Source organism: Leucoraja erinacea, chromosome 1, assembly GCF_028641065.1.
Source record: "Leucoraja erinacea ecotype New England chromosome 1, Leri_hhj_1, whole genome shotgun sequence".
In the NCBI taxonomy this organism is placed as follows: Eukaryota; Metazoa; Chordata; class Chondrichthyes; order Rajiformes; family Rajidae; genus Leucoraja; species Leucoraja erinaceus.
In genome coordinates, this window is record NC_073377.1 from 107,958,489 (window position 1) to 107,986,026 (window position 27,538).

At 42.4% G+C, this 27,538-nt stretch overlaps 1 protein-coding gene across 24 annotated transcripts in view; it reads left to right on the forward strand.

The window, feature by feature from the left end:
* The window catches only part of LOC129700367 (calcium/calmodulin-dependent protein kinase type II delta chain), a 269,343-nt gene that overhangs the window by 239,694 nt on the left and 2,111 nt on the right, over positions 1-27,538 (forward strand). For 17 of the 24 annotated variants that reach the window (XM_055640802.1, XM_055640857.1, XM_055640819.1 and 14 more), the window contains 4 exons: positions 21,596-21,671; positions 24,929-25,023; positions 25,124-25,352; positions 26,091-26,186. In XM_055640802.1, coding sequence (XP_055496777.1) covers positions 21,596-21,671; positions 24,929-25,023; positions 25,124-25,352; positions 26,091-26,181 — 491 coding nt within the window. In that variant the 3' untranslated portion in view covers positions 26,182-26,186. Of the gene's footprint in view, positions 1-21,595; positions 21,672-24,928; positions 25,024-25,123; positions 25,357-26,090; positions 26,187-27,538 lie in introns of those variants that run through there. The other 7 variants (XM_055640981.1, XM_055640917.1, XM_055640959.1 and 4 more) reach the window with 2 other exon arrangements.

A 27,538-nucleotide genomic window follows, 5' to 3' on the forward strand; every position in this document is an offset into this window, starting at 1 on the left:
TTAGAGGATATAAGTAGAGGTTGGATATACTCGGATTGGTTTTTTTCTGGAGCATTGGAAGTTGAGGGGAGACCTTACTGAAGTACTTAAAATTAAGAGAGGCAAAGTTAGGGTAAACAGTGAGAACCTTTTTCCTTGTTGAGGTTGAGGGCATAAACTCTGCATATCCATGTTTCTATCAAAAAGTTTCTTACCGGCATAGTGTTCCAGGCACCCAGCACTTTATGTATGTAAAAAAAAAATACTTGCTTTGCACATCTCCATTCAATTTCCCCCCATCTGATCTTAAAAGCTATGCCCGCATGTGATTTTTTTTCTATTACAAATCTCAAATTGTGGAGTACAAAGGAAAATAAATAAATGATGGGTTTTTGTCTCAAACATTATGGAGGGCACTGTATCTATTTAACAGGCAATCAGGCTGACAGAGATTAGATTTTGGAGTTTCTATTTATTTTCAAACATTCTGTACAACTATGTAAAGATATGCTCCTTTGTAGACCATATTTGATGAAGTCTTGCAAGAATGTGTTATGTCTGTTTGTCAATCCCTTGAATACATAGAAACGTAGAAAATAGGTGCAGGAGTAGGCCATCCGGCCCTTCGAGCCTGCACCGCCATTTGATATGATCATGGCTGATCATCCAACTCTGTATCCCATCCCTGCTTTCTCTCCATACCCCCTGATCCCTTTAGCCACAAGGGCCACATCTAACTCCCTCTTAAATATAGCCAATGAACTGGCCTCAACTACCTTCTGTGGCAGAGAATTCCACAGATTCACCACTCTCTGTGTAAAAAATGATTTCCTCATCTTGGTCCTAAAAGTCTTCCCTCTTATCTTTAAACTGTGACCCCTAGTTCTGGACTTCCCCAACATCGGGAATAATCTTCCTGCATCTAGCCTGTCCAACCCCTTAAGAATTGTGTAAGTTTCTATAAGATCCCCCCTCAGTCTTCTGAATTCCAACGTGTACAAGCCGAGTCTATCCAGTCTTTCCTCATATGAAAGTCCTGCCATACCAGGAATCAGTCTGGTGAACTTTCTCTGTACTCCCTCTATGGCAAGAATGTCTTTCCTCAGTTTAGGAGACCAAAATTGTACGCAATACTCCAGGTATGGTCTCACCAAGACCCTGTACAACTGCAGTAGAACCTCCCTGCTCTTATACTCAAATCCTTTTGCTATGAATGCTAACATACCATTTGCTTTCTTCACTGCCTGCTGCACCTGCATTCCTACTTTCAATGACTGGTGTACCATGACACCCAGGTCTCGTTGCATCTCCCCTTTTCCTAATCGGCCACCATTTAGATAATAGTCTACTTCCCTGTTTTTGCCACCAAAGTGGATAACCTCACATTTATCCACATTATACTGCATCTGCCATGCCTTTGCCCATTCACCCAACCTATCCAAGTCACCTTGCAGCCTCCTAGCATCCTCCTCACAGCTAACAATGCCCCCCAGCTTTGTGTCATCCGCAAAGTTGGAGATGTTGCATTCAATTCCCTCATCCAGATCATTAATATATATTGTAAATAGCTGGGGTCTATAGATAGAGAGCTGTCTGCCAGCCAGTTCTCTATCCACATCAATACTGAACCCCCAATACCATGTGCTTTAAGATTGTATGCTAATCTCTTATGTGGGACCTTGTTGAAAGCCTTCTGAAAGTCCAGATATAACACATCCACTGGTTCTCCCTTATCCACTCTACTAGTTACATCCTCGAAAAATTCTATAAGATTCGTCAGACATGATTTACCTTTCATAAACCCATGCTGACTTTGTCCAATGAACTCACCACTTTCCAAATGTGCTGCTATCCCATCTTTAATAACTGACTCCAGAATTTTCCCCACCACCGATGTTAGACTAACTGGTCTGTAATTCCCCGTTTTCTCTCTCCCTCCCTTTTTAAAAAGTGGGGTTACATTAGCTACCCTCCAGTCCTCAGGAACTACTCCAGAATCTAAAGAGTTTTGAAAAATTATCACTAATGCATCCACTATTTCTGCGGCTACTTCCATAAGTACTCTGGGATGCAACTTATCCGGCCCTGGGGATTTATCGCCCTTTAATCCATTCAATTTACCTAACATCACTTCCCGGCTAACCTGGATTTCACTCAGTTCCTCCATCTCATTTAACCCCCGGTCCCTTGCTATTTCCAGCAGATTATTTATGTCTTCCTTAGTGAAGCCAGAACCAAAGTAATTATTAAATTGGTCTTCCATGTCCTTGTTCCCCATGACAAATTCACCTGTTTCTGACTGCAAGGGACCTACATTTGTTTTAACTAATCTTTTCCTCTTGACTTATCTATAAAAACTTTTGCAGTCAGTTTTTATGTTCCCCCTGCCAGTTTTCTTTCATAATCTATTTTCCCTTTCCTAATTAAGCCTTTTGTCCTTTGCTGCACTCTGAATTTCTCCCAGTCCTCTGGAAGGCTGCTTGTTCTGGCTAATTTGTAGGCTTCCTCTTTTGTTTTGATACTATCCCTGATTTCCCTTGTTATTCACAGATGCACTACCTTCCCTGATTTATTCTTTTGCCAAACTGGGATGAACACTTTTTGTAGTTCATCCATGCAGTTTTTAAATGCCTTTCATTGCATATCTACCGTCAACCCTTTAAGAATCATTGGCCAGTCTATCTTGGCCAATTCACGTCTCATACCCTCAAAGTCACCTTTCTTTAAGTTCAGGACCCTTGTTTCTGAATTAACAATGTTACTCTCCATCCTAATGAAGAACTCAACCATATTATGGTCACTCTTGCCCAAGGGGCCACGCACAACAAGACTTCTAACTAACCCTTCCTCATTACTCAATACCCAGTCTAGAATAGCCTGCTCTCTCATTGGTTCCTCTACATGTTGGTTTAGAAAACTATCCCGCATACATTCCAAGAAATCCTCTTCCTCAGCACCCCTGCCAATTTGATTCACCCAATCTATATGTAGATTGAAGTCACCCATTATAACTGTTTTGCCTTTGTTGCACGCGTTTCTAATTTCCTGTTTGATGCCATCCCCAACTCCACTACTACTGTTAGGTGGCCGGTACACCACTCCCACTAGCGTTTTCTGCCCCTTAGTGTTTTGCAGCTCTATCCATATTGATTCCACATCCTCCAAGCTAATGTCCTTCCTTTCTATTGCGTTAATCTCCTCTCTAACCAGCAACGCTACCCCACCTCCTTTTCCTTTCTGTCTATCCCTCCTGAATATTGAATATCCCTGGATGTTCAGCTCCCAGCCTTGGTCACCCTGGAGCCATGCCTCCGTGATCCCAACTATATCATATTCATTAATAACTATCTGCACATTGAACTCATCCACCTTATTACGAATGCTCCTTGCATTAAGATACAAAGCCTTCAGGCTTGTCTTTACAACATTCTTAACCCTTATACAATTATGTTGAAAAGTGGCCCTTTTTGATTTTTGCCCTGGTTTTGTCCGCCTGCCACTTTTACTTTTCACCTTGCTACCTATTGCTTCTACCCTCATTTTACACCCCCCTGCCTCTCTGCTCTTGCACCCATTCCCCTGCCACATTAGTTTAAATCCTCCCCGACAGCATTAGCAAACACTTCCCCAAGGACTTTGGTTCCATTCCAGCCCAGGTGCAGACTGTCCTGTTTGTACTGGTCCCACCTCCCCCAGAACTGGTTCCAATGCCCTAACATTTTTAATCCCTCCCCCTTGCACCATTTTTCAAGCCACGTATTCATCTGCAATATCCTCCTATTTCTACTCTGACTGGCCCGTGGTACTGGTAGTAATCCAGAGATTATTACCTTTAAGGTCCTACTTTTAAGTTTATCTCCTAGCTCCCTAAATTCATCTTGTAGCCAATATGCACCACGACAACTGGCTGTTCACCCTCCCCCTCCAGAATGTTCTGCAGCCGTTCAGTGACATCCCTGACCCTTGCACCAGGGAGGCAACATACCATCCTGGAGTCTCGTTTGCGGCTGCAGAAACGCCTATCTATTCCCCTGACAATTGAATCCCCTATTACTATTGCCCTTCCACTCTTTTTTCCCCCCTCATGTGCCGCAGAGCCACCTATGGTGCCATGAACTTGGCTGCTGCTGCCTTCCCCTGATGAGCCACCTCCCTCAACAGTATCCAAAATGGTATACCTGTTTAGGAGGGAGATGACCGCAGGGGACTCCTGCACTACCTGCCTACTGCTTTGCTGGCTATTGGCCACCCGTTCCCTTTCTGTCCTCTTACCTTTTACCTGCGGTGTGACCAACTCGATGTACGTGCTATTCACGACTTTCTCAACATCGTGGATGCTCCAGTATGAATCCAGCCGCAGCTCCAATCGTTCAATGCGGTCTGCCAGGAGCTGCAGCTGGACACACTTCCTGCAAACGTAGTCACCAGGGACACTGACCATATCCCTGATCTCCCACATGTTGCAGGCTGAGCAAACCACGGGGCCAATCTCCACTGACATAGCTTACTCCCAAATTAACTATATTAAATATTAAAAAAACTTTATCCTTTAAACTGTACCTTTACTAATAAATACTGTACCCTTAACTCCCAGAACCCTTAACTCCCAGAACCCTTAATCTGAAAGCAGAAATATAAACCTGGGGTTGCACCCAATCAGCTGCTTCCTCTGGTCCTCTTCCACCAATCAGAGGCTTCCACCAGACTCCTTCTCTGGAAGTGAGATGGAACGTTGCAGATTTTGGTAACTCCTCCTCGCACCAACGGCTCCCCGGGCCTCTGTAGTAGCAATCCCGCGCTGGATTTTATACTCACAGCTTCAGGTAACTCCTCCTCGCACCAACGGCTCCCCGGGCCTCTGAAGTAGCAATCCCGCGCTGGATTTTATACTCACAGCCCAGGTGACTCCTCCTCTCACCAACGGCTCCCCGGGTTCCCGGGCCTCACATACAATGTCCGTCTTAGTATTTTCGTAGTTTACTTTTGAAAGCCGCTTTCCTCAATCATGTCTTCTTGCTTTACTTGTCAGTGGGTCTGAGAAAAGAACGTGGAACATAACATAGTACAGCACAGGAACAGGCCATTCAGCCCACAATAATTGTGCCGAACCTCATGTGTAGCTAAACCGATATAATTTGCCTGTACATGATCCATATCACTCTATTCTCTGCACTTCCTTGTGCCTATCCAAAATCCTCTTAAATGTTACACTTGTATCTGCCTCCACCACCATCCCTGGCAATGCATTCCAGGCACCCATCGCTCTCCTGTAGCATTTCCTGCGGTTGCAAGGAAAAGTGCCAGGAGAGGGGGTGGTTTGGGTGGGAAGGGACGAATTGACCAGTGAGTTATGGAGGGAGCGGTCTCTGCAGAAAGCCAACAGGGGAGGAGATGGGAAGATGTGGCCAGTGGTGGGATCCCATTGGTAGACAAAAAAGCTGGAGAAAATCAGCGGGTAAGGCAGCATCTGTGGAGCGAAGGAATAGACGATGTTTCGGGTCGAGACCCTTCTTCAGATTGATGTCGGGGGGGGGGGGGTGACATGAAAAAGAAAGGAAGAGGCGGAGACAGTAGGCTGTGGGAAAGCTGGGAATGGGAGGGGAAGGAGGAAGAAAGCAAGGACTACCTGAATTTGGAGAAGCCAATGTTCATACCGCTGGGGTGTAAACTACCCAAGCAAATATGAGGTGCAGCTCCTCCAATATGCGGTGGGCCTCACTCTGGCCATGGAGGAGGCCCAGGACAGAAAGGTCGGATTCGGAATGGGAGGGGGAGTTGAAGTGTTGAGCCACCGGGAGATCAGGTTGGTTATTGCGAACTGAGTGGCGGTGTTGTGCGAAGCGATTGCCAAAGCCTGCGTTTGGTCTCACCAAGGTTGATCATATGCTGAATAATCCAACCACATTTTTGTTTGGAAGTGGAAAGAAATAATAGAAATTGCATTCATTGCAACGTGTAAAAAGAGTTGAGATACTGTATTATAATTTTGCTGCATGTCATTGTGGTATATATCATGTCTTGATTGGTGAATATGTTTATTTTTTGGCTTTATTTGATGCAGAAATAATATGTGAATGCTTCATTGGGCATAATTCCGACTGGTAACTACGCACTTCGTCCGAGCACATTATCGCACGCACCTAAACTGTCATTTGGCAACTTAAAAAGCTGCCAAGGTTGCCCGGCTGACAACAGAGAAAAAAAATTAAGTGAGAGCCCTGCAAGGTGTATAATATTTTTGACACTGTCATAGGCCTTTCTTACATATGCTGTTACAACGCACTGTAGTCTCTAAACAACCCTTCAGTAATTTTCCTTGTCCTCCATTTCAGAATAATAATGTTTTAAGCCAATAACTCCACACTAGCACTGGCAATAAATAAATAAAGCTCAGCTTTCCAGCCCCTTATCTGATTGGCCACGCTCGGTGTCAATCTGGTGGACCATCTTCCTCTAGTCGTGGGGGGGGCTCACAAGTGGAACAGCTTAGGGCCTCTCTTCATCTAAATCCGGCCCTGACCACACCCCTTCTTTGGATTGGATTGGATTGGATTTTTTATAGAGGTTCTTTACCACCCTATCTATTTGTGCTGCCATCTTCAGTGATCTGTGAACTATGACTTCAACATACCCCTGCATTTCAACGCTGTTAAAGGTCTTGCCGTTAACTGTATACTCTCTCTTTACATTCAACATCCCTAAAGACAAAATCTCACACTTGCTCGGATTAAACTCCATCTGCCATTTCTCTGGTCCTTTCTGTATATCCCGCTCTACTGACAACATTCCTCATTGTCTCCAATTTTAGTGTAAGGTAAACTTACTTACCAACCCACCTACATTTACGTCTTGGTCAAGTTAAATTAAATTTAAATAGTTGATGTTTAACTAATAGTTCAAATTATATTTCTACACTATACTTCCCCTTGATTATTAACCAGGCACGTGCCATCAGGGTAGGCAGTGCCTACCCTGACTAAAATTATAAAAAGGTAGTTATTATATAATAATAAATAGTAAAGGTTTCCAATTCATTTACCAAATTCAGTATTTATTATTAAATGGTTATTAATTTAACAATCGATCTCAGGTAGGCATAATTCTCCCGTGCCTTTCATACGCTGTACATGTAATACGCGTAACTATGCTCAACTCACGTGCTGTGGACGCTGCTTCAAGCCTTCACTTACAATGGGCCATAAAGGCAGCTGAAATCCTGCCTTTGCACCGTGGACTGCGTGCAAGGTGCTGCGCATGCCCACAGGAGAGGAGACCAATCTGCACATGCGCGGTTTTTAAAGATTTTTAAAAAGTCAACAGACTGCCTACAGGATCGATCTGCGCATGTGTGGTTTTACGATTTTTGTGCATGCACTTTAAAAAAAAAATGATTTTTTCATTTTGTGCGCATGCGTGGATTTTTATGATTTTTAAAAGTCGACTGACGGCCCAGTGCCTACCTTGAGTACTCACGGCACGTGCCTGTTATTAACCTATTCTCTAAAGGTATATCTTAATCTTTCATTGCTGTCAAGATTACTAACATTCATTCTCTGTTCAGCCATTTCCTATGTACACCAAAAACACAAAGCAAATCATGCTTATTTCTCACCTTTCATTTGCCTATCTCAAATCCATCCTGTCTGTCCTAATGGTAATAGTAGAGCCATACAGTCATACAATAGACCCTTCGGCCCAACTTGCCCATGTCATTCTATTCCACAGTCAATTTAGTTTAAATTCCTATCTGAAAGTAAAGTATATGGTGGCATGATGGCTATTGGCCTGCATTAAAAATATTCAGAGAACTGGATTAAAATTCAAAGGTGAGAAATTAAAATTTGCTTACTTTAACAACAATAATAATAACTATCAAACTCTGAGAAACCTATCCATCTCAAAAAAATCATTTCAGGGTGTTTACCTGACCTTGACCTTGTGCCTCCACAGCAAAGTGATTAACTCTTAATTTTGTTCTCGAATGGCCTAGTCTGTTATTGCAGTTGCACCGTAAACTGCTCTGCAATGCAGAGTTTTGTAATCACTAACTTCACACAGGTAATTAGGGACTGGCAACAGATGCTAATCTTGCCAATAACGATAACCGCTCATGAAAACAAAAACAGCAAATCTTACTGCAATGACATTGATCTCGGTTCAGATATGCAAACTGTTCACTTTTTGCAAAATATCCCTTGACGCAAAGCTGTTTGACACAGTCACAAGATTTAATGTTCTCCTAGCCATGCATTTTTGTAGCAGTCAGTTATTAACCTACTTCTTCAAGTAATGCAGAGGTTATTATATTTTGAGGTGCTGCCCCATCAGTCCTGAAATAATGCTACATTCTTTCCTGCAATGTTAACAATTCTTCATGTGGAGTTCAGATTCTAGCAGATCTGCTTCCTTCCATTCATACGTTATGTATCTTCTGACTGATGTCATTTATGCAGGATGGGGACAGGACACAGAACACTCAATGTTTGCAGAAATTCCAGCTGCCATCACTGGATTGGTGCAGTTTTGTGTCAGGGAGTTGTACAGCATGCAGATTGGTCCCTTGACATCTGTTTGTCTGTCTACACTAATCCCATTGTACTGCATTAGGTCAATGTCCTGTTACACCTAGCCGATTCAACTGCCTGTCTAAGTGCCTCTTAAATATGATTATATTAAATATAATAGATAGGCACATAGATATGCAAGGAGTGGAGGGGTATGTACTGTATCATGTGCAGGCAGATGGGATTAGTTTATCTTGGCCGTACATTCGGCACAGACATTGTCGGACGAGGGACCTATTCCTGTGCTGTAATGTTCTATGTGTCTGTTTCCACCACATCCTCTGACTGTGTCTCAGATATATTATCTATCTTAAAAAAAACTTTACATCTTCTAAATGAGGTCATGTACCTTGGAAGGTCAAGTTCTGGTAGGACGTAGAGTAAATGTCAGGGGTTTGAGCTTGATGTACAGAGAAACCTCTAGGTTCAATTCCATAGCTTCCTGAAAGTAATGACAGGTGGAAAACGTAGTGAAAAGGGGCATTTAGTATGATTGCCATCGTAGGCCGATGCATGGGGTGTAAGCAGACATGTCCACCCCATATTTTGATAGGTGGGGGACATCCCCCCCCCCCCCCCAAGTTTTTGTCATCTGCATTTTAAAACCCGGTGAAATCTCCGCTTTCCACGAGACAGTGGAGGTGGGACTGATGATCGAGGAAGACGTCAGTCAGCAGGCAATGGGGGCGGGACATGATTCAGCGTGATGATTGGAGGATGGAAAAGTGAGGGGGGGGGGGGGGACTGAGGATAGAGCGCGGTGATTGGAGGAGGGAGACATGCCAAAACTCTCTCAGCACAGACCTGCGCCTCTCCCGCAGCCAGGATCGATCCCAGTCTCCGGTGTGTCCCGTCCCCACCTGAGTGCCCCCCCCCCCCATGGGTGGCCAAAGAGGTCGGGTCAGACGGGTGCGGTACCCCCAGGTCCACAGCCAGCGCAGAGAAGCAGCGCTAAACCCAGCTCAACTCTGCCTGTCCCACCAGGTTAACCTGCCTGGGCTTGTGGGAAATATGGCTAGCACGGAGAAGCAGCGCTAGCTCCACGACTCCAGGCTGGTGTCCAGGCAGGTCTGTAGGTGAACCCGGCGAGACAGGCAGAATTGAGCTGCATTTAGCGCTGGATTGAGCCTCTGAAGCCTCGCACGCGACCGCCAAAAAATTGTGTGTGTGTGTGTCTGTCCCTTCCATGTTTTGATTTCGAACTCCATGCTTGGGTGTAAGAGTTGGGACGTAATGCTGCAGTTGGACAAAACATTCAGTAAACCACACTTGGAGTATTGTGTAAGCCTCTAGTCAGCACACCATTGGGAGGATGTGGTAGCATTCAAAAGAGTGCAGAAGAGATTAACCGGGATGTGGCTTGGAATAGATGGCTGTAGTTATACAGAGAGATTGGATAGACTGTGTTTATTAATAGCCCATTATCTGTTTATTTGCACTTTATCAGTTATATTTATTGATGTGTGTATATATTTATACAATGGGATATGGACACACTCACCTGTTCTGTATTTATGCCTTCTATATTCTGTTGTGCTGAAGCAAAGCAAGAATTTAATTGTCCTATCTGGGACACATGACAATAAACTCTCTAGAAGTCTTGAAGTTCTTGAAGTTTATTCTCACAGGAAAGTGGGAGGCTGTGGTGACCTGACAGAGGTTTATGAATTATATCAACTCGCTCTCATCTGTATTAAATACCCATTCACTCAGTTCCATTGGAACACTATTTAGATACTCACAGATCTGGTAAGCAGAGACATGCATTTTAATACTTTACTGTACACCTCAATTTTGTAAGAATTTGTTTAAATCAGTTTTAGGCACTATCTTGTCTGCAGTTTTCAATTTCAAATAACCACTGAAATGTTTGCATAATTGTGACCATAAATAATTAAGAATAATGGCTATAATTTATCTTCTGTAGAATCATCTATCTTACTGCATAATCTTCTGCCAAAATATGTCATGACACAGCTGTTCAATTACAACACCATGTTAGAATTGCAAATAAAACCCCAAGAGGTCATTCCATTTTCAGCAAAAAAGGATGTTGTTTCTAAACTAAAACAATGTTACTAAAAATTGTTTGCAACATTTGTGGATTACAAATTGGAACAACTGACACTTACAGTATTGTGTAGATTTTTTTTATGAATCCCTCAAAGTTCAAGAAAAGAAGGAATCCATCAATTTAAAGCCTGCTAAATCAACATATGTAGTATGCCATTTACTGGAGTCTACAATTAAGGTATGATTAATTGAGCTCCTTGAAAATGGTAAAATGACTTGACATTTTGTGTGCATATGGACAGGGTAGGCCAGATTTGATTAATCTTATTGAGATGTTTGCAAAGGTATCAGTAATGAGTAAATCAGTAACAATCAGTGCAATGGCACAGCTGGTAGAGCTGCTGCCTCTCATGCCAGGGACCCAAGTTCAATCCTGATTTCGGATGCTGTTTGTGTGAAGTTTGCACGTTCTCCCTGTGACTGCTGGGTTTCCTCCAAGTACATCTGTTGCCTCCCACATCCCAAAGACGTGCCGGGTCTGTATGTTAATTGACCTCTGTAAATTGTCCCCAGTGTGTAAGAAGTGGATGAGAAATGGAATAACATAGAACTAATGTGAACATGTGATCGATGTCCGGCATGGACTCAATGGGCTGAAGGGCCTTTTCCCATGCTGTATCTCTAAACTAAACAAAAATAAAGTGTTATTTGCATAGACCTCCAGGTGAACACTCTAAGACACTGTTAATCACAATTTGAGCTTATGGAATTGCAGGTATATCATTGAACTGGTTAAGATATTGGGTGATTGATAGAAAAGGGGAATAATGGGCAGGTGATTGATTCACAGGTGTGCCTTGTGATGTCCTCTAAGGATCTGTGTGGGGATTTCAACTACTCTTCATATTAATTATTGTTTTCAAAGATTTTATAGAAAGCCACATATTCAAACTAGCTGAAGTTAAGCAGCATTGTATGTAATGATGGCACAACAATCGTCATTGAACAATTAGGCAAAGTTGTAGAACAGTGAAGTTAAATGTAAGATTTACTTTAGACCTAATTTGATTGCACAGAGTACTTTCTATATGGTAAGAAGCTAGAAATATTGAATTGGTCGGGATAGATGAGAGCAGGTTGATTGCATGTGTCGTGAACTAGTACAGAAAATAATCAAGACCAGGAACTGCAGATGGAGGTTTACAAAAATAGACGCTTATGGGAGTATAAGCGGGTCACCAGACACAAAGTGCTGGAGTAACTCAGTGGGTCAGGCAGCATTTCTGGAGAACATGTTCTCCAAAGGTACTGCCTGATCCACTGAGTTACTCCAGCACTTTGTGTCTGTTTTTTCTTACAGAAAATGATGAACGGTTAATGGAATGGTGGCCTTTATAATCTAATAAACAAGAAAAGAAGAGAGTCAAAATACATATGCTATACATATTCATAGATCAATTTGGACTACATGGTGGCTCCAGTGAGAAGTATATTACACTTTGGTAAGTGTGTATTGCCGTAGAGGAAGTGTACTACAGATATACCAGGATGATATCCGATTCAAGGGCTAAATTATAAAAGATTAAAGTAATTGGGTTGCATTCTCTGGAATTTAGTTAATTAAGGGATGATTAAAGAGAACTGGTAATTTCTCTCCTTCCACTGAGAAAATCCAGGATGAAGGGAATAGAAGAAAAATTAGAGCTAGACCAGAGTTAAATCAAGAGATACACAAAACATGGTGGAATTTGGAATACTTTCCTATGGCAGCAATTGACAATAGGTCAGTTGCCTCAAAATTAAAGACAACATCACCATCCAAAGATATGAAGTATCCAAAGGTTTATTCGACCAATGCAGTCATATAATGATAGGAAACTTATTGAAACAACAATCATATTAAGTTGCAGAACAACTTCAACCTCCTGACAAACTTACCTCTCGACCACTGGTCCTGAAAGGGAAGAGTTAATTATTCAATTTTCCTGATAACAGCACTTTAAAGCATGCTTATTTTCTTAGCTTCAAGGTACAGTTTCCCAACCTCAGTTGACAAACAATAATGCTTTTCAGATTGATCAAACCTTAAATCATTTTGCAGGTACTTGCCACTTTACATATGATGCGGTGTAATAATTTGAACATTTTGTCTTTAGTTCTATATTTATTCAACCTCCGTTAAAGCATAAAACTTTTGTTTTAATAGATTCAACCTTAATTGCCAGGCTTTTAATGCAAGGACATTCTTATAGTGCAGTTAAATGGGTTATTTTTTTTTGGCCAGCTGTTTCCCATAATTCATGCTTCCTGTAGGAACTGATATCCATGTACCAGTCCAAAATTAACATCCCTTGTGGTCTCCAGAAAAAGAGCTCAGGTGTTGCTGTTTTATAACAAGCACTGATTCTGTCATTAGAATGTCTTGAAAATTAGTTCAGTCTCTGCATTGTCTGGGGCTGTTAGGAGTAAACAGTCATAGTTCAGTTTGCTGTTGGATGTCAGCAAGAACATCACTCTTGGAAAATTTGCGTCCTTGTCTAAAGTACAAGACCTACACCGAGTAAATCCTGCACCATCTTTGGTGCCATACTTTGAGTTAGATTATATTTTGAAGTGAAAGTATAATTTAAAGTTAAAAAAAGTAAAGAAGTAAAAAAAAATCCTGTGATGATATTTGCGAAGAACAGTGGAATGCTCCCTTGTATTCTGATCAACATTTGTCCAACAATGATCTTCATTAAAGGGATGTGGCTCTGTAGGCTGATCTGTCATTTAATTGCCTTTCCATAGTTGGCCTTAAGAAGGTGGTGGTGAGCTTCCAATTAAACTGTTGCAGTCTCTGAGGTGTGGGTATACCGACAGTTCTGTAAGGGAGGGAGCTCCAGGATTTTGACCCAGCGTCACAGAAGGAATGGTAACATACTTCCAAGTCAAGAGTATGTTTTTGACTTGGAGGGCAACTTTCAGGTGGTGGTGTTTCCATGCTTTTGCTGCCCTTGTCCTTTTATCTAATAGAGGTTGTGGGTTTGGAAGGTGGATTATTGGTGAGATGCTGCAGTGAATGAATCCTTGTTTTCTTTGCGCAAGTTAAACCTGATACTATGAGATTTCATGGAACTCAGAGACAATGTTGAGGACTCCCAGGGCAATTCCCTCCCCACTATGTACCACTGTGCTACCGCCTCTGCTGTGTCTGTTCTGCCGAAAGGACAGGACAAGCCCAGGGATAGAGATGGTGGTATCTAGCACGTTGACCATTAAATATGATTCCGTGACTATGATTGTGTAAGGCCATTCAAAGAACTGATGCATGAATTCATGTATTACAACTTTGGTTGGTGCTCAAAAGTATTGAAGTCGGCTGTAAAATCTTGAGGTGACCTTTGTGAAATTTATTAAGTGAATATAAATAATTTCTTCCATAAAGTAGTTGGATAGAAGACCAGCCATGATCATATTGAATGGCGGTGCAGGCTCGAAGGGCCGAATGGCCTACTCCTGCACCTATTTTCTATGTTTCTATTGCTGGCATCTGAACAGGAAAACATCTTTGAATTAATTTCTCAACTAAATATTAGTACCTGTATCTTTAACTGAATAGATTTTATGATTTTTGCTTTGTCTCATAATTTCATTCTTTGGCTTTTTTCTCCTCTATGCATGCCCAAACGCAGCTTGCGTCAAGGAATGTAATACAAGGAGGTTGTATTCTGTTCATTCGTCACCTTCCTCCTCCTCCTCCTCCTCCTCAACTGCATCGACTTTCTGGTCTTCATCCTCCTTATTTCCCAGCAGTCAAGCCTGCTGTCATTGTCTCCTGAAAATTCTAGTCACACTCTACCTGTTCAGCTTTATTTGTTCATATGTTGTGTTTCTGTCCATGAATTCAGTGGCCAGGTGTTCAGAAAATACCAATATTAACCAAAGCACACATTCAAAGTGTCAGTCGCATGAGTCCGAACCCTCTCAGAGCGTACCGCCCTCTGATCAGTGTAAGTCAAGGAAATAAAAGTCCATATGGTTCCAATGATTACTAGTTTGCTGAATTTGGTGCTAAAATGGCACGGTGGATATGTTACTGTGCTAGGGGTTTGGAGGGCTGAACCAATAATCTGGTAGTGGAATTCAAATCCAACCACAACCATTGAGGAATTTAACTGAGGTTAACAATACAGAATTCAGTAAAACTTAATATCATGAAATATGATCAGAATGTCAACGTGAAGACCAACCTGATTCACTGATGCCATTCAGTGCAGTCTCTTTGTGGTTCCAGACACAGAGCATTGTACTTGACTTACTTGTTCAATTATATTAAATCGCTGGAGAATCAAGAGGCTGGCTTACCACCTCCTTCTCAGGCACTTAACATGGGTTGGTCTCATGAGTAACACCCAAATCCTGTAAATGAATTTTAAAAGTAAAACACTAATAGCATGTTATAAAGCACTGAGCGATACAACATGGATACAGATCCTTCAGCTCACCTTGTCCTTTGCAACAAAGTTGGCATACTGGACTAGTCCAATTTGCCTGCGTTTGACCAACAGTCCTCTGAACCCTTCCTATCCACTGGTATTCATTTGATTGTAACAGCAGTAATATCCTAGGTGTTAATTCTGCTTTCTGGCTAACTATATTTATGTTTATATACTCTTGTTATGATAATGCCTTATTATAGCTGTGTTGTCTTTTATCTATGCTTTCTTGGAGTTCTGGTCCGAAGCATTGGCGTCATAAAATGCAGTCATATGATCTGAAACCAACGAAGAGAGGGATTTTGCTGAAGGAGAATAAGCATTCAGAATTTCCACTTTATTATTTCAAATTTAATTATTTTATCATTTAAGCTCCATTTCCTGGAGATAAATTTAAGTTTATCCTGTAAAATGTAAAGATCATTGCATTAATTTTACATGCTAGAAACTACTATATGACAGTGCTGCAGTGGCCCAGGTTTGATCCTAATCTTGCAACTTTACAAAACACTGATTAGACTACACTAGGAGTATTGTGTGCCTTCTAGTTTCCAAAATATAAGAAGGATGCGATTGTGCCGGATAGGGTGCACAAGAGATTCACCTGGGTGTTTACTTGATTGGACGAATTTAGTTATGGAGAGCAATTGGAGAGATTGGGCTTGTTTTCCCTGGTGTATAGAAGGCTGAGAAGTGACCTGGAGTCATAGAGTCGTACAGTGTGGAAACGGGCCATGTGGCCCACTTGCCCACACCGACCAACATGTCCCATCTGCAGTATTCCCACTCGCCTGCATTTGGCCCATATCCCTCTAAACCTGTACCGTTCATGTGCCTGTCTAATTGCTTCTTAAATGTTGCAATAGTCCCTGCCTCAACTACCTCCTCCGGCAGCTCGTTCCATACACCCACCACCCTTTGTGTGAAAAAGTTACTGCTCAGATTCCTATGAAATCTTTCCCCCTTCACCTTAAACCTATGCCCTCTGGTTCTCGATTCCCCTACTGGATCCCGATCTATTTCTCTAGTAATGTTAAGCACATGATAGAAGTGCGTCATGATAGAAGTATATATATTTATGAGAGGTATATATTTAGGCAGGTAAGGGAGTTGGATTTTTTCCCCATCAAAAACAAGAGGCATAAGCTTAAGGTGAAAGGGAAGAATTTTGAAGGAGATCTGAAGGGTAAAGGGCCACGGGGATCATTTACACGTCACGCATGCAAGGCGTGCATTACGCCCGCAGTGAGACGTGGTGGCGTAGGTAGTAGCGAGCGATGCCCCAGGATTTTGTGATTTTCAAAATCTTTGCGAGCCACCGACGTGCTGGTCTAAACCGAAGATAGGCACAAAAAGTTGGAGTAACTCAGTTGGGCAGGCAGCATCTCTGGAGAAAAGGAATAGACGGTTCAGAATCTGAAGAAGGGTCTCGACCCGAAATGTCACGTATTCCTTTACTCCAAAGATGCTGTCTGACCCACTGAATTACTCCAGCGTTCTGTGTCTATTGAAGGGTAAGTCATTTTATTCAGTGAATGAATGCTATCTGGATCATACAGGACCAAGGAGGGGGTGGTGAGATTACTTACAACCGTTATGCATGAGGTATTTAGATAGTAATTTAAATTGGCAAGGCATAAGAGGATATGGACCTAGAGTGGAAGCTGGGTTTGGTGAAGATGGACTAAATGGTTGGCAAGAAGATGTTGGACCAAAGGCTTATTTCTTTGCTGCACAGCTACAGATCACTTTTTCTGTTCTGTTGGAGATTTTGTTTAAAACCATTAAACCAGCGGTGTAAAGTTTGGGGAATAAAGTCGCCTGTTCGTCCCAAGATATTATCCCAAAATATTATTTTCGTACCAACTAATTTGTATTTAAGTGTTCCCTAAAGAAAGATATTCGATAGCTTTAACGGATTACTGCAAATTAGTTTTTGAATATGCCCTTTTGAATAGATATTTTATTCTTTGTTTGTGATGTTCTGCACCAAGGTCAAACATTGTCTCACCTGTTTAGAATCATGAAATCAGTAATTGCATCACCTCTCAACCATTTTTCCAATGAGAACAGGCCTAGTTTACACAATTGCATCACAAAATCTAATGCCACTTTTGGTTTCTATCTTTTGTAACATTTCAATAGCTTCTGGGTTTTTATTTTAACTGTGGAAATGAGAACTGTACAAAGTACTTTAACTGATTTCTCTAAGGTAGCCCAGTGGGCAGAGCCAGCGCTCACAGTGACCTGGGGCTGATTCCGAACTCTGGCACTGTCTCTTGTGTGTGGAGTTTGTACGTTCTCCTTGTGTTCGTGTTGGTTGCGCTGGACGCCCCCATGTCCCAAAGACTAGCAGGGTTGGTGTGTTAATCAACTGCTATAAAGCAGCCTCTGATGTATCTGAGGGTTAGAATCTGGGTGGAGTTGATGCGAACGCGGTGAGATTAAAGTGGAATCCATGTAAATCGGTGGTTGATGAGCATGGACTCAGTGGGCCTAAGTGTCTATTTCTGTGATTTTTTTTTTTGGGTCTATACCCACCACCCTTTGTTATCCATCAGGTTCCTATGAAAGCTTTCCCCTTTCACCTTGCCCTCTAGTCCTTGATTCCACTACCCTGGGAATAAGACTCTGTGCATTCACCCTCTTTATTCCCCTCATGATTACAATATATACCGTATTTCCCGGCGTCCAAGACGCTATTTTACCTGTGTCGAAGACGCATCGCCATTTTGTTGCTTTCCTTTCCACAGCGTGTGGGGAGTCTGGCCCGGCTGCACAAAGTAGTAACCTTGGCTGGGCCGCCAGGTGTAAAGTTGCGGGGAGGGCAGGAGCATTGAGAAGGAGGGGGTCGGAGAGCATGCCAGCAACTCACTCACCGCCGCGGTGCTCCAGGCGCGGAGGCCACATTGTGGCCAGGGAGGGAAATAGCTCGGGTGGCTGCAAGCGGCCACCAGGACCCGACAACGGAACCGGCCGCCACTTCAGCGCCTTCTGCTGGCCCGCCCGCCAGCCACGGTGTCCTTCGGCACAGGCGCAACCGGTGGAGGTATTGGTTGGCGGGTAGCTACTGGGCAGAAGGCTGGCTGCTCTGTCCCGGGCTCAAAAAGGCGATGCGTCTTCGACACAGGTACGTATTAATTGCCGGGACATACGGTACATCTCTATTTGATCACACCTTACTGCACTCCAAGAAAGGTTGGCCAAACGGTCCGTACAGCTCAGATCATTGAGTGTTGGCAAAATCAATGTAAATGTTCTCTGCGCTGCCTCCTCGTATTTATTAATGATTTGTCTGCAAATTAATGTTTGAAAATGGAACAATTATTTACATGTACTTGGTTAATAAATCCTCACATGCAATAATCATGTTTATAGAAAGTAATAAAAAAATATAATATATTATAATAAAGTAATACATTCCTGTGCTCCTAGTTTCCTAAACAGGGAAATCGTTTCTCTGTCAGGATTATAGCATTACTACACTGCAAAGTTCACTCGTATCATGCTGCAGTGTTCTGAATTCCATGGACTATGACTGGTTCATATAATTTCTCATCACGATCAGAATTTAGCCCTTGGAGTCCCAGAACCATTCTGGTAAATTTGTACTGCAGTCCTTTCCAGGGCCAGTATAATATTGCTCAGATGTGGTACTGGAATTACCCACAGCCCCCCTGATGCAGCCTGATTTGGGCATTAACTTAATTTATTAATATCTTGTGCTGGGACTATATTTACCACATTGATATTGTGGTTTTATATCCTTTCAACTAAGTAATTTAAATTAAAGCAAATATTTGTGGCTGCAACACAGATCCTTGCAGAACATCACTCATCATATGACATCAATTTGCATATCTGCCTACAATCCTTAATCGCTTTTCTGTTTCTCAATCAATCTCTGAGCTGAATCAACTCAAAAATTTGCCTCCAGTTCCTTGAATTTTGATCTTTGTTTGCATTTCTACTCAGTCGGACAGGATGGAAATGGGCCCTTCAATGCACAGAGTCCATGCCGAGCATCCAACATCCATTTGTACACTAATCCAACCATAACGCACTTCAACGTAATCTCAAACCAGACACATCTTACCATCTTTACTCCTTCCTGCTCTTGTAGGAGCCATTCTCCCTGCTCACCCCTTTTTATCCCACCTGCTCATTTTCCACTGCCACTCCTCCCCAGGTACTTTCCCCTGCAACTGCAGCAGGTATGACACCTGTCCGTATATCTCCTTTCTTGTTTCCACTCCAGCGGCCCTTCTAGGTGTGAAAAGGTTCATTTGCACATTTACACCCTCAGCTATTACATTCGATGCTCCTCTTACGGTCCCTTCTACAAAGGCAAGACCAAGCATAGGACCAAGATCAATCACTAGGTGACTACTTCACTGAACAATTGCACTGAGGCCTGTTGGCGCTTCTAATTAGTAACCATTGTAATTCCCTTTCCCATATCAACGTTTCACCTCCATCTCCCTTTTATCTGGACACTTTCCCCTCCCCACTATCCTCTTCCACCCCTATCGCTCCCTCCGGCTATCCCTCCTCTTATTATTTGGCGGCATTTTTACTCCTTTGCCACTCACCGCACCCATCTGCCAATCTCCCCCCCCGCTCCCTATACCACCTAATACTTGCCAGCCTTTGTCCCACACTTCCCTTTTCCAGTTTTCTCCCCCATTCTCCATCAATCTGCAGAAAGGTTTTGTACTGACCAACATCGTCCAGGATCAATGGATGAATTTCCTGGCCTAAATTCTGGGAACTCTTTAGCAGTCTGCTCTCCGCAAGAGGTTCAGAAGGTTTGCGCTGTTATGTTAGAAGACAGTCACATTAAGATTCAGATTCAACTTTAATTGTCATTGTCAGTGTACAGTACAGAGACAACGAAATGCAGTTAGCATCTCCCTGGAAGAGCGACATAGAATATGATTTCAATAAATAAATCTATTTACATGCATACAGTCATAGTGTTTTTCCTGTGGGAGTAGTGTCCGGTGGGGGGGGGTGATTGGCAGTCACCGAGGTACATTGTTGAGTAGTGTGACAGCCGCAGGGAAGAAGCTGTTCCTGGACCTGCTGGACCGGCAACGGAGAGACCTGTAGCGCCTCCCGGATGGTAGGAGGGTAAACAGTCCATGGTTGGGGTGAGAGCATAGAACAGTGTTCTATGTTACGAGTTTGGCTTACTAATTTTGTACTATTATCACCCCTCAGTGGGATTTCACTGAGTCTGCCAGAAAAAACTATGCCCCAGCTTCATTTGTACTTGTTAATAGTTGGACATCCACTTATAGCAGATTCAGCTCAATAATCAGCATTGCATGTGATATATATTTCCATGTAATTCAACCATTGCTTCACTACATTTCACTACCAAATTACAATGCTTTGCATTGAACAGGTGTGTCTGCTTGCCGTAGTCTGTCATTTGTTTGTGTGAGTGGCGCAGTGCTGGATGCAACACACTTTTTCTAACTGTGTCGCTGATAAACGCAGGTTTGCTATTGCTGGCAGCGAGATGTGACTGCTACATATAAAGTAATCGCTATACCAATGTAGTTTGACAAAAACGACATGTTGCTTTGCTGAGCTTTGAGCTAATGTGAATGATTGTAATTTTGTTACTGAGTCCACTTGCGATAAAATAATTCTGCTGATAAAATAGTTGTGGAAGTGATGAACAGCCTTAAAGGTAGGAAATTGTGTTGCAAGGTTAATTATAAGAAATTAGCAGTCGTAGCACTCAATGACTACATTAATGTATATGTATGACTCCGTTCTTTCATTTTAATATTACATATTTTATTTGTATTCAGTGCATTTTGAAAATAAAAGTTCTGCATTGTGAATAACTTGTGCTTTAAAAATCACAATTTGACAAAGATGGCCACTTTTGCAAGATTTTTTTTGGTGTACAAGCTCTTTTAATACTTAATTATATTGCATTTAATTGGGTTTTATGCACAGTTATATATTGCACAGCTTTTTTTCTCAGTTGTTTACAGATCTTATTCCTAGTCAACCATTCTGCTTAAATCTATGGGACGGGACAGTGGCGCAACTGGTAGAACTGTTGCCCCACAGCGCCAGAGACTCTGGTTCGAACCTGTATCTGTGTGAAGATTGCACATTCACCCTGTGACAGTGCAGGTTTCCTCTGGGTGCTCTAGTTTTCTACCACATCCCAATGACGTGCAGGGTTTGTAGGTTAATTTGCCTCTCAAAAGTTACTCCGAATGTATAGGGAATGGACAAGAAAGTGGGAGAACATTGAACAAGTGTGAACGTGTGATCAATGGTCAGTGTGGATTGAATGGGTTGAATTACCTGTTTTGATGCGGTATCTCTAACATTAAAATCAGAAACAAAAAATATTCCTGCAAATACTACTTGCTGTTTACAAGAAAGTGTCCATGACGGAGAGACAAGACAAGGATGAAGTAAAAATAGTAGAGGAAATGGTCTGTGAATTGATTGTTAGAGTGGAAATGTTAGTGCTTCATTTAGTACCTGTGAGTGTTTTTCATAACTATTTGCTTTGTTTATTCTTAGCTCGCAAGCAAGAAATTATTAAAGTTACAGAGCAGCTGATTGAAGCCATTAACAATGGAGATTTTGAAGGCTACACGTAAGCAGTCATTTGCTTTCTTTTGTCACATTAAGTTAAATAATTCATTTTGAGCTGATTTTGAAATACTGTTCAATTTCTTTTGTGAAATTATGCTTTATTGTTTTTGGAATGTTGATTTTTTTAAATTTTCATTCCTAAGGCAGTCTCCTCCACCGATGCAGAATAGCAAATTGATTGTTAAGCTCTTTGAAATGTATCCAAATATTCCTGCAGTAACATGCTCATAAGATTATTCCTTTAATGTTCAGTTTCATGAAAATTACATAATCTGAATTTTGACTAAATCCAACAACAATCCAGAGAAAGAAAATTATTTTGTAATGAAATCTCTTTTCTCATATATTCATTATAATATGTTGGTCCATTGATTCTCATTCTCAAAATTAGTCCATGTTTCATGTTACTGTGGCCCCATTTATTGAAACTAGCTGGGAACAGAACATTTGATCCCCCAAGTGGATGGCAAGTCCTAAGATTGAGAGAACACGAAGGCAGACCTCATTTTCCAAGTCTGAGCTAGAAGATGATGGTGTGAAAGCAGGAATTAATTACTGGAGTTTAATGGAAATTGCCTTCGGCTCCAGGCAGGATCTCCGGAGGCAAAGAAGAACTCTGGTGTTGAATAGTCATTCATAATTTTGGGAAATCTAATTGTAGTTGGTGAAGTAATCTTTGGCTGTAGTTATCTGGCCAAGAGGAAAGGAGTCCAAAGCTTTTTTGTGAAGCCTAGAACATATTTGATATCGCCTGGTCCTAGTCTGCATGTTGCTAAGAACGACACATTCTCCATAAGCTGGAAATTTAAAATTAAGACACAGTGGGATCAAAGGGAGCAAGTGTCTAAATGTATGTTTTAATGTGGGGAGTGGTGGGGGCGAATATTACCTCGACGAAGATGAGGCTTTTCTCTTTGTCGCATCTTCGTCCCCCCGGACCCCCCCTCGCGACCTAACAACTGGAGTGGTGCGGTCTTTCTCAAAGACCAGCTAAGAGCTTCAGTAGCAGGCGCGGCGGACGTACCATCGCAGAGCGGGGTGATCCCTTACCAGGGATCGCCAGAAAAAGTGCTCCGACCACCGGCCTGCGGACTATAACATCGTGAAGACGCGGTCTCCGGTAAGAAAGTGGCCAATTCGGAAACCTCAAGCCGCGGAGTGTGTGTTCCGATCCATCCCGATGTTGGAGTTTTGTTTATCCCAACAAGAGGGCATGTACATCAGGCCGTTTGTAGCAGCGATTGCAGAGGGTTCATGGCCCCGACCACGGGTGAACAAATAAGGAAGATTGAACGTTATTGCCTTCCATCACAGTGAAGAAAGTTGATTCCAAAGTGGTGGATGTTTATGTTAAATTCTATTGTGTATTGTACTCTTTTTGATTGTATGGCTGCATGGTAACTCATTTCACCGTACCTTAATTGGTGCATGTGACAAATAAATTTGAACTTGAACTTGTTGGCTGTGACATCTTAATGAGATCTTAAATGATTGTTGTTATAAGTATCTTCCAGTGATGTGAAAGACTATCTGACATAGGTTTTTATTTCTCCACCTAGCCCATTCTTTCGTGCATGTTTTTCCTAATAAACTGATAGCATAATAACCTACTTCTATGTTTTCTATTCTGCACTAAACTCCATGCAAGAGATTAGACATTGATGAAAGGCTTTCAATCTATTTATGTTTGACATTCCTAAGGCACAAGCCAGCACCTTATAATGAGCAGCCCAATGCACCAGCAAGCCATTCGATTTTCTAGATTCAAAAATTTTAATAAGGAATTGAGAATCTTTATTTACAAAAATGAAATCAAAATATTCAGCATCGGAAGCTTAACACATGATCTTGTAGATCTGTAGAGTTGGCATAAAACACACTTCTAAGTGAACATCTATAATAATTAATTTGGGTAAGGTAGAATGGAACTATGTAAAAGGCTGCAAGTTCTACTGGTTAAATCTTCACTAAATTATTGTCCAAATAATGCACAAGTAGATAATCACATACTAGAAACTAGCTGCCATCCAGCCACAAACTATTTAGATCTAGATAGTTTGTAAACCACAGATTGTTTAATAAGCATGGAATAATCGAGTGGTACGGCACAGAATAGACCCTTCTGCCCAAGATTTCCATGAAAAGCTTTTTGTCTATCTACACTAATCCCATTGGAATATATCCTTCTATGCCTTACCTATTCCAGTGCCTGCCTTAAATGTGAATGTGTTTGATTTCATGCCTTTTAAGGGAAAGTTACCCTTCCGATCCCCTTTACATTTCCTACACTCACCTTAAACCCATGCCCTTTTGTTTTGATACCTCTATCATGAGAATAGATTTTGACTATTTTCCCTATCAATGCCTCCAAAGATTTTATATAGGTCTATCAGGTCTCACCACAGCCACCTTCATTTCGGGAAAACAAGCAAAGTCTATCCCATCTATCCCCTATGTAGGACTCTGGTCTCATGATACAAGCAACATCTCCTCTGCAGTCTCTGCAGCACCATCACATCCTTTGTATGGGGTGGCAACCAGAACTGCACACAATCCTCTTATGTTTCATAAATACTTCGCAAAATGGATCATCTCACGTTGGTCAGGATTAAATTCCATCTGCCACCACTCTGATCAACTTTTCAACTGATCCGTTTACTGATATGACCACAGTCAACCTTCCGTCGCTGTCGAGGATGCTCCAATTCTTGTGTCATCCACAAACTCATTAATTATTTGCCACTATCATATCTGCTTTCACCACCAACGGCAGCACATTCCATGCACCATGCACGCACCACTCTGTGTGTAAAAATAAAATAGCCACGCACATTTCCTTTAAAGTTTCCTTCAATTAACTTAAAATTGTGTCCTCTAGTCTTTGATATTTCTACCTTGGGGGGGGGGGGGGAAGGTCCTGCCTGTTCACCCTATCTATGCCTCTCATAACTTTATAGATGCACCTAAGCCTCTGATGCTCCAGAGAAAACAATGCAGGTTTGTCCAATTTATTTTTGTTTGTCCAATTTATTTTGGATGATCAGCCATGATCGTATTGCTGGCTCGAAGGGCTGAATGGCCTACTCCTGCACCTATTTTCTGTGTCTATGTTTCTATATCCAGTACCCTCTGATCCAGGCAGCCTCCTGGTACTTGACTTTTAGGCATTACAGTTTAGTATTCTCCCAAGTATATCAAATGCACTGAATGAGATCTTCTTTATATATTTTAACATTTTCAAATTATTTTTGTTTGCAGGAAAATTTGTGATCCGGGACTCACAGCATTTGAGCCTGAAGCACTTGGTAACTTGGTTGAAGGAATGGACTTTCATAGATTCTACTTTGAAAATGGTACGCAGCATGAAAGTTATTTCTGATTTTCTAAAGGATTAAGCTGTGGTATGATTTTCATAAATTAAATCTACATTTTGTTTTTTTTTTTTTTTTGCAGCATTGTCTAAGAATCAGAAGCCCATTCACACCATCATATTGAACCCCCACGTGCACCTGATTGGCGATGATGCAGCCTGCATAGCGTATATCCGCCTCACTCAGTACATTGATGGCAGCAGCATGCCAAAAACCATGCAGACTGAGGAAACCAGAGTATGGCATCGCCGGGATGGGAAGTGGCAAAATGTCCATTTCCATCGCTCAGGGTCCCCAACTATACCTATCAAGTAAGGTACCTTTCTAAATTGGCAAAACATGCAAAGAGTTGATTCTGCAACACTAACATGGAAAATGTTCAAATTCTGCAAGTTAATTTTTGATTTGTTTTAGACTTGTCAGATTAAATTTGAATAAGATCATATTATATAGTTTGTACAAAGTATTGAAACAGTGAGAAATTTAAAGACAAATTTCAAAACTAGTAAATTGGATTTAATTTTGGAAAGTTGACCTCTCATATTTGCACACGTAGCTTGGCTCAGATGTATAGCCCTCGTCTTTATTCAAATTCTTAAATTGAAAAATCAATATGTCAAGTCCAATGTGACCTAGTTTAACACAGTGGGTCAGGCAGCATCTCTGGAGAAAAGGAATAGGTGATGTTTTGGGTTGAGACCCTTCTGAAGAAATATCACCTATTCCTTTTCTCCAGAGAAGCTGTTAAAGAATGCAAGATAAGGCAGGGTAGACAAAATGCTGGAGAAACTCAGCGGGTGAAGCAGCATCTATGTAGCGAAAGAATAGGTGACGTTTTGGGACGAGACCCTTCTTCAGACTGAAGAAGGGTCTTGACCTGAAACGTCACCTATTCCTTCGCTTCATAGATTCTGCCTCACCAGCTGAGTTTCTCCAGAATTTTGTCTACCTTCGATTTTTCCAGCATCTGCAGTTCTTTCTTAAAGATAAGGCAGAGAATGTATTTCCTCCAATTTAAAAATTAAAATAACAGTTATTTTGTAATACAGGTGCACAACCTTTTATCCGAAAGCCTTGGGACCAGACACTTGTCGGATTTCGTACATTTTCGGATTTCCGAATGGAAGATTTTTAGCGTAGATTAGGTAGGTAGCGCGGGCGGCTTGAAAAGTCTGGAGCGACTGCCTCCTCCCCGGAGACCGGGGAATCATTGTAAATCATTGCATAAATGTTAGTCAGTTAGTTTGATGGGATTTTATGTGGTGGGGTGGGTGGGTGGGTGAAGGGGGAAACTTTAATTCTTAGTCCCCTACCTGGTCGGCGACTCCCAACATCGCGGAGCTGGGGGCTTCGTCCGGCCGCGGGCGGCGCCGGTTGTAGCTCCGACCCCGGCAACTCGACCCCTGGCTGCGAGGCAGTCCAAATCCAGCGCCGCCCGCGGTCGGACGCCCGCAGCCCCAGCTCCGCGAATGTTGGGAGAAGGCGGCCTCAGCACCCTGGAGCTTACCACACAGCGACCCGGTAAGGCATTGCCCGCTTCCCGCTGGTATCCCAGCGCTGCGACGCCGCCGACTCCCAACATTTGCGGAGCTGGATTTGGAGCGCCTCGCAGCCAGGGGTAGAGTTGCCGGGGTCGGAGCTACAACCGGCGCCGCCCGCAGCCCCAGCTGGGAGTTTGCGGCCACAGCGCTGCGGAGCTTACTGCACGGCGACCCGGTAACGCATTGACTGCTCCCCGCCTCTCCGACCAGGTAGGGGACTAAGAATTAAAGTTTACCCCTTCAACCCCCCCCTTCACATAAAAGCCCTCCAAACTAACTGACTAACATTTAAGCAATGATTTACAGATGTTTAAGTGTCTCCCGGTCTCCGGGGAGGAGGCAGCCGCTACAGTAGTACAGACCTGGGTTGACCGTGGGTCGTTTCGGGTCAAATTTGGCGCCAAACGCGAGCTTTGGTGTGCAGACGACATCCTGGAAAAAATGGCCGGTTTTCGGAGTTTTTCGGTTTCTGGAACACCGGATAAAAGGTTGTGCACCTGTATGACGAAAGCAAGGAGTATTTAAAGTAAAATTAAAAAAAACAAAATATTTACTGGTAACTTATTGGGCTGAAAGGATGACTGCAAAATTCTCCCATTAATGGAAAGGATAGATACAGTGCGGAAACAGGCCCTTTGGCCCATCGGGTCCATGCCGACCAGCGATCCCCGCGCATTAATGCTATCCTACACACAGTAATGGGCCTGTCCCACGTAGACAATTTGTTTTGGCGACTACAGGCGACTGCCGCAACATTTTCAACATGTTGAAAAATGGGTGACAATTTTTGTTGTCGTAGGTTGACGTAGGTGTTATCGTAAGTTATCGTAGGTTGTCGCCAGGTATTGTAGGTGAATTCCATTGAAACTAGTCCCTGGCAGTCACCTAAAGAGTCGCCTAAGTGGGACAGGCCCATAAGGATAATTTTTACAAAAAAATTAACCTACAAACCTGTA